Source organism: Oreochromis aureus, linkage group 15 (assembly GCF_013358895.1).
Source record: "Oreochromis aureus strain Israel breed Guangdong linkage group 15, ZZ_aureus, whole genome shotgun sequence".
Lineage (NCBI taxonomy): Eukaryota > Metazoa > Chordata > Actinopteri > Cichliformes > Cichlidae > Oreochromis > Oreochromis aureus.
In genome coordinates this window covers 15,274,426-15,282,549 of record NC_052956.1, presented here as the reverse complement: position 1 = coordinate 15,282,549, position 8,124 = coordinate 15,274,426, and the positions used below count along the sequence as shown (strand labels likewise).

General features: G+C 40.5%; 1 protein-coding gene across 1 annotated transcript; it reads right to left on the bottom strand.

Moving 5' to 3' along the window:
- Positions 1 to 334: 334 nt before the first annotated feature.
- On the bottom strand, positions 335 to 7,175 carry nt5c1bb (5'-nucleotidase, cytosolic IB b). The gene is made up of 6 exons (XM_031730208.2): positions 6,936 to 7,175; positions 6,631 to 6,798; positions 4,269 to 4,398; positions 4,021 to 4,143; positions 3,461 to 3,645; positions 335 to 2,248 (listed from the first exon to the last, which is right to left on the bottom strand). Exons 1-6 carry the CDS (start codon positions 7,047 to 7,049, stop codon positions 1,883 to 1,885), a joined length of 1,086 nt encoding a protein of 361 aa, XP_031586068.1. The 5' UTR covers positions 7,050 to 7,175; the 3' UTR covers positions 335 to 1,882.
- Between the last annotated feature and the right edge of the window lie 949 nt (positions 7,176 to 8,124).

Here is an 8,124-nt window from a genome sequence, read left to right as displayed (position 1 = left end):
CTTCTCTAAACTATGCGTGTGTTGGTATATTTTATTTTTTCTCTATACAGCTGAGTCTATATGCAGGAAATGTAACGGCTGACCTAATCTAGTTAAGCTGGAGCGCCCCCTTGTGGCTCCCTCCATCATGCACATCTAAAACGATTGAACATGGAGGGCAGAAATATTCTGTAGCGGCCCTTAAAAGATTTATTTTTGAAAGATAGTGACTCCTTATGAAAAATTTTAAGGCTGTAAGTCAAACAGGTAACTGAAGATATGCATTCAAGTGCTGTCGGTATAATCATGGCTCAAGGATCAAGTCAGGGAAGAAAATGCCATAGATTGACTTACACTGGTTTAAAAATGATTTATTAGCAGTAACCAAGACAGCAAAACAAAACAGTCATTTACGTAAAATACAAGTCATCTTTTTTTTTTCCATATTCCAACTTGAAACCACAAGAAAGGGGAAGGAACAACTTTCCAACCTGGAAAACAAGACTATCCCAGAGGCCCTGAATGCAAAGAGGAGCACTTACAGGTAAATAGCACCACCTAGCGGCGGACAAAAATACCTTTAAATGTAAAAGCTCTGCAACCAAAATCCTATTAAACTATAAATACCGAGGTATTATATACATAATGTGTCATTTTTAAAGCAAATAACCTGTGTGCCAAAAATATGAAATATTAGTATAAACTGCAGCATTACACTAAAAACCATTAATCTGTTTGTGTGTGAGTCAGTCAGGCCTTCTCAAAATGCCTCGAGATAAATCAGAAGCATCCTAAGGAAAGAAAAGAACAAAGCAGCTCTGTAGCTCTTTTATAGAAAGATGTTGCTCTCACTAGGCAAACTCTGCCTAAACACAACAATCTGGCAGAATCTTTAGTATATTTTTATTTCACATGAAGAATAAAGCAGGAATAAAGGGCCTCCAAATAATTACAGTACCTGCAGTTAGGTACTAACCAACACTGTCAAAACACAACAAATGGGGTTTCATCGCATTCCTTTATTTATCCAACTACTCGCTGGTAGAAAAGTCAAATGGTGTAGACAAGCTATCATTGTGTTACCACAATGTGAGTACAAAAATGAAAAAGATTGAATATGCCAGCATATAAAAACATGTGAGTGTATCTGTGCAACGTCTTCCTGACATTTAGTTATGCAGGCCATTAAGGTACATATTTATAAAATATAAATTTCATAAATATCTGCAAACATATACAGATGCATACGTAGATGTAGTCAGTCCACCTATAAAGTCTAATTAGAGCTTGTTGGCTGACACACAGACACAGCGTAAACAGCCTAAAGAACAAGATCAAGTTTTGTGGCACTACAAAAATAAATGAGTACAGTAACACACAGAAACAGCATCAGTGCTCCTTGTAAGCTGAAGTTATTCTACCTCCTAAAATCCCTTTTAAAATATGAAATGGGTGAGGATTTTGCCAAACACCAAAAATAATGGAATTGGTGATCTGTACCAGTACTTATATATGTATATATTTATATATATATTTGCCAAAAACCTCACAGATAAAAGGGATAACTTTTTTTTTATGAACATAATAAAAAAAAAAAAAACAGCATAAAACTTATTCTGCAGATCTTTCAAGTGGTAAGCACATACATTAAAACCAACCAAAAGGTTGCTTTTCCTCGACAGCAGTAAGTGAAAGTAAAGCACCTAGTGTAACCCTGGTGTGAAAATACATTCTCCTGTTCAGCAGTTATACCCTCTCATGAGGAAAATACTTATTGCCAATTCATGAGCAAAATCCTTTAAAAATTACGATTCCTTTAATGGACATTTTTTTATGAATATAAATATTTAATTGGGAGCAAAAGTAGTGCGAATGTAATATTATTTTTTTAACCATTCTTAGGTTATTCCTTTTTTTCAGGCTGCTCAATGAGTTTGCCCTTGTGGTACTTTTGTCCGATTCCATAGGGGACGTGTGCGGATATGGTTCCCAGTTCCATGGCCCCTTCAATGTGGAACATCTGGTCGTCAAAGAAGATGTGCGGCCTGATCTTCTGAAGCAGGGGCCCTTTAGGAGCCCCCGCCAGGAAGAGAGCCTCGTCAATCTCCAGGCCCCAGCTGCGGAGGGTCTTCAAGACGCGAGCTCCGGAGCTGGCAGCGCTGCGGGCCGTGACCAGGAAGGTTCGGATGGGGCAGTTCAAACGCTCGTTCTTGGCATAGAATTTTCTCTGGAGCTTTCCCAGGGCCTCCAGGAAACACTTTAATGGTCCCTGAAAGAGTCAAAGAATAAAAGTGAATTGAATTTAAAATGAGGACTGTGAAGGTAAAAAGCTGTGTGTGCTAGGTTAGATTTGAAGAAATCCAGTGCAATGTGTTTGCTTTTATTTACATAGAGCCCTCTCTCTTTTAAATCATCTTTCCATTTGATGGATGGTTGCACTACTTGTAATCTGGACTGATAATACAGAAAGTATATACACAAGCACAAGCACACACAAGGAAAATAAATGCTTCAGATGATGTGAAACATATTTACCAACTCACAAGGGGGTTCGTAAACCCCACAGATAATTCTCAGAGCGTAATATGCTCATATCAGCAGCTTGCACTGTAATTAATGAGGAATCTAGTAGGGTCCATTAGTATGCGGTGACAGCCAGTACTGTCTACTGATACTGAGTCAGCTTCTGAAACAGCAGTTCACCATGACTGCACAGTGAAACTATCTACAAAAACAGAGAGCAAAACACTTGTTAAAAAGTGTGAATGGCTACACTTATAGTATTTGACTAGTGGCTCAGTCATGCAACAGTAAATACAGGACGACATCCTAATAACATAAGGATCATCGGCAGTTGCCTGGTGATAGCATTGAATTTTTTTGGATATGGTGTTCAGTTACAAGTGGTATGGAACACCCTCAGCCTCTGGGTGACCACTTTTGATTGCAAGGTAATTGCACAGGTTGCCTGCTGGGAAGCAACCCGTCTCCAACATGTTGCAATGGATCTGACTCAGTCTGCACCGATGAACAGAACATATATCTCTGCAATAGGGGACATAGCCATATGCCAACTGTATGCATTTTGATTATATTGCCATATATATATATACATTTTCATCCTGCATCAACTATGTCACTATTTGTGGAGGGATTTTTGTTCTGTGAGGTTCTATCTAGATTTTAAATGTAACCAGTTAATATGAATTTCTGTGCATGTTGTTACACGCCTCTGCAACCACTATTGTCTTTGCAGCGGCAGTGCAAAGTCTTCAGATGTCGCCTGGGCTGAATTGATCACACCTGGTTAGGTGTGTGTAAAGCCATGCCTGAGACAGGTTTGGAGGGGCATCTTTTATTTTATGTAAGCTATAATTAGGCACTCTCTCTGTGTCCTTAAACCTTTTGAAAATGCTCACTTCTTGTTTCCTGAAGAACAAAATAAGTGATGTAGGAGAAAATGGAAACAACCATACGTTACCTGAGCGAGAGGTTTGTTCTCAAAATGTTTCTCGTGCTCAAAGAAAGTGTCCAGGCCATGCTGCTTCACGATGATCTCTGACTCGTCGGAGAAGAGGACAGCGTCACCATCAAACGCCACTCTCAACTGAGTGTTGCTTAGCTCCAGCTCTGTGTCCGGCGTGAACATTGTGGCAGCAGCAATTCCTGATGAAAGGTAAGCGAAGCAAGGATTAAAATCTCGAAAACTCGGGTCTAAATACAGTATATAGTATGTACACAATAAACTGAGCCTATCAAGATCCCTTAATTCACTTTGTTTTAAATAAATGTCATGGTTAAAACACAAGCTTATTCTGTGTTCATTTGAATGGTGGGTGGGCTGTAAATCTCATGCTGCCTTCAACCAGATATTTCTTGCAGTTTAGTATGAAGTCGAGATTTCCCTCTGAAGCGTGAATGAGTCACAAAGTCAACATTGAGGCGTGTAAATATAAGAAGTACTTAAACATCTAGAAGCTGGTGAAGGAAGTCCAAGACTCTGCAAAGTACTGATTAAAATATTAGACCAACATCACTTACCTTCATCTATGGCCTGTATGACTTTGTGTGCACTTTTGGAGAGGTAAAGATTTGTCAGGTAGGCCTTCAGGTAACCAATAGGACTCTTCCCTCCTGTCATGCAGAATCTTTCTATGGTCAAATCTGAAGCAAGGAGAAAAAAAAATAGTAAGAGCTGTGCGGAAAAAGAAAGACTTCCTCATTTTAGATGCGTAATTGCTAGACTGATCCAACACCACACTCAACACTCAGACCTCGACGCAGCATACCATAGCGATTAATGCTGTTAATGAGGCGCACTCCCACTTGGGCATGGTTGTTGGTCATTAAGACAATATCAAACAGCTCCTCGCTGTCTGGGTAGAGCTCCCTCAGTCGAGTGTTGACGTTCATCAGCGCCTTAAGAAAGCACAAAAAAACAAACCATGTTATACACCCAAAGCAAGGATCTTGCATGTGAGTCCTCAACAGAAGTAACCACTATTCTTTTGGTTAAATCACACTTTTAAAGCAATGTAGAACCAAGTCAGTGCAGCTAGGATGCTTGCTATGGGTACGCATTACAGTGCTGAGGATTTCGTGCACCTATCCACGAGGAAGCAGAATGGTTCAAGGGTTAAAGACAATTAACCTTTAGCACTTAATTTGCACTACTTCTCAAAGTCACAGCTTGGTCAGATCTGCACACAGAAAGGTTACGCACATATTTTTAGATTCTGTGGGACACTTTCCCGAGACATTACTCTGATGTCTGCCATAAAATGTCCATAAATCCTCTGAGGGCTCACAGCGAGACAGGTCATCACGATTTCACATTTTCTCCAGTATCAAAGCAACTGAATGATAGTTGCCTGTATATCATTTGGTATATTTTTAATGGAGCTAATTTGCCAAAAATGGGAACAAATATAAACTTTATAGAGCGATGATTGGTTGGTGATACATAGCAAATGGGTGCACCGGCAGTGCTGCCAGCAATGACTTAATAGATTAATTCCTAGCTGGCTTGACCTTTACTATACATCATTCACCACATTCTTGTCTGTCTTTACTTTTAACTACCTAGTGAAAAAAGAAAAAAAAACTTCCTGCAACATTATAATTCTTGATGCCATGAATAGTTTTTTCCCCCTTGATCTTCATCCTTCAGCTGCTCCCTTTAGGTGTTGGCACAGTGAATCATTCACCTTCATCTCACCCTATCCCTAGCCACCTCCTCTTTTACACCAGCTCTTTTACACTGCATCCACAAACCTTCTCTGAGGTCCTCCTCCTACCATTTTATTAGTGCTGTCATCTCCAAATCACAGCAGGTATTACTACCATCTTGTAAACCCTCCCATTCACTCTCGCTGCTATCCTTCGGTCTCAAATCACCCCTGACACTCGTCTCCACTCACTCCACCCTGCCTGCCCTCTTCTGCGCCTCTCTTGTGAACTGTCTGTTGATTTGGATGGTTCAGACTCGTCTGCCTTCACTACCTCTCCTCCTTACAGCTTCACTCTTACACTTATTCACACACATGTATTCTGTCTTGCTTCTACATACTTTCATTCCTCTTCTCTCCGGTGCATAACTCCACCTCTCCAGACTCTCTTTGACCTGCTCTCTACTCCCACTACATCACAATGCTGTCTGCAAACATCATAGTCCATGGAGACTCCTGGCTGACCTCTTCTGTCAGCTTATCCATCACCAGCAGATCTCTGATGTAGTCCCACCCCCACCTTGAACCCATCTGACACCTACATCTAAAATACCCTCTAGGTAGAGTAGACTTTCTGGGCTGCATGCATATGAGAAATTACTATTAAAAAAGTCATATTTTTTATTTCATGCTGTGGGCACTACCAGTATATTTTCATCCATATGTTATTAACCGACAGTCAACTGTTGGAATAGAAAGTATATATGTATTAATGATACGGCCCTTTGTATATTATTGCACAAAAACACACTGTGCTGATAATTTGTTATGTTAAATGACTTCAACCTAATACATTAACCTTGCATTTAGTACCATATTCATTAAAGTTGTAATGCTCTGTGTTTGGACAGTTTGGCTGTTATGAATGGCAGGAGTGGCTGTGGTACCAGCTGTGCCACCAAAGTTGAAACAGTCATTATAAACCACAGGGACAGTGACTGTCAAACGAGAAAACCAGAACTGTAACTCTCTGTATGACAATGAACCTGATAAACCTGTGCAAACATCAGCTCTCAGCACCTATCAGGCTTTACAGGAAGTAAGAGCGCAACTTCCCAGTTTTCTTTGTTGAAAAATTATTTGATTTCCTAGCTTGTACCATGTCATTGTAACAAGTAGTGAAACCGGTTTTAAAGCAATAAAGAAGTTAAATATTAAGTAATTGGTGCGGTGTTGGGTATTTCTCTTATTTTAGCCATGTTTGCTCTAGCAGTGACAACAGCCAAACACTTGTTTACACCACCTCCTCTTGGGTGTAGGGATAGATATGCAGCCCCTTGTTAGCTATTACTGTTTATCAATAAGTATTCCCTGGCTTTAACTATGTGATCACAGACAGTTGTAATAGTGAATGAACACTTCTGAGGGGACACGCCCTGCACAGACCTGCAGCAGGTTTTACAGTCCAAGGGCCTAAGCATACCTTGACGAAGGGAAAAGCAGGTCCTGGTTTTAGGGGCTCGTTTTCATGTTCCTGCTGGAAAGCGACATACTTCTCTAAGCCCTCTTCCTCAAAGATCTTCCTCTCGGCGTTCATGTTGAAGAGAGTGCGAGAGGAGACGGCGATGGTGACTGCATTCTTGGGTTTGGGCTGGGGGTGGATAAACAAGAAGGAGAAAAAAGAAATGCACGACATGTTCAGGGGTTTGTTACCCAAACAACTCTTCGTGAAAGTATATAACACAGCAAACATGCTAACGAAAAGGAAAATAGCATTAAAACACTCACAGGTCTGGGTTTGTTAGATTTGAGGTTGTCGAAAGCAGCTTTAGCCGCTGCCCAGTCTTGTTCCTCGGAGCTCTCTTCACTCGACCCTTTATCATTGGGCTTAATTTCACTCATCTTTTCTTTTAGCTTATAAATGTCTATAAACAAAACTTTAATAAACCTGATTGAGGGAAGCCTGCCACAACTCCAAAACTTTGCGGAAATGTAAAGTAAGGGGAAGCCTAATGGGCGTATCTTCCCGTAGTGACGTCAGCAGTGTGGGGTAACACTTGGTTGTTTATTAACGACGAGGAGAAATCTGACCTGGTATTGTTGGCGTTGTTTAATGCGGACTGTTAAGAACAAAGATACCCTTTTATCATTAAAATTATTAAAATATGCTTTTGAGCTCCCTTATTTTTTTTTATTTTTTTTTTTATTTTTATGTTGTATTTTGTGGTTCTCGTTTCTTTTGTGTGTTACTTCTGCAATATTTTATTTTATTGAGCTCACAGGCAATCTTATTAGATCCACTTGCTGGACTCTTTTATTGCTTTCGTAACTGTCTTAATCCTTCATGTCAGAGATTCAACACAGTGCTATTCTTCAGACATGTTCATACTGGCATGAAAGCCTTATGCAGTTGCTGCAAATTTGTCAGCTGCACATTCATGATGTGAATCTACAGGTCCAAAACACCCCGAAGGTGCACTGTTGGATTGAGATGTGGTGCGTGTGAAGAACATTTGAGTGCAGTGAGACAGCATGCTGTCCTGCTGGAAGCAACCATGAGAAGATGGGTACACTGTGGTCGTGAAGGGATGGACGTAGTCAGCAACAATACTTGGGCAGGCTGTGGTGTTTAAACAAGGCTCAGTTGGTACTAAGGTGCCCAAATGTTCCAAGAAAACACCCCCACATAATTAGACTACCAGCAGCCTGAGTCATTGATACTGTATGATAGATCTATGCGTTCATGTTATTTTAAGCCAAATTCTGACCCTACCAGCTGAATGTCGCAGCAGAAATCAAGACTCATCAGACCAGGCAATGTTTTTCCAAATTTTTGTTGTCTAATTTTGATCAGTCTTGTAGCCTCAGTTTTCTGTTCTTAGCTAACAGGATTGGCACACGATGTGGTCCTCTGCTGCTGCTTCAAGGTACGGGTGGTAGTGTATTCAGAGCTCTTGGTCGTAAGAGCATCTAACAG

Coding starts and splice junctions, on each gene's coding strand:
- nt5c1bb (XM_031730208.2), bottom strand. CDS start 7,049: ATGAGTGAAATTAAGCCCAATGATAAAGGGTCGAGTGAAGAGAGCTCC. Junction 6,799..6,935: donor AATCTAACAAACCCAGACCT/GTGAGTGTTTTA, acceptor ATCCACCCCCAG/CCCAAACCCAAGAATGCAGT. Junction 4,144..4,268: donor TAACAGCATTAATCGCTATG/GTATGCTGCGTC, acceptor TCCTTGCTTCAG/ATTTGACCATAGAAAGATTC.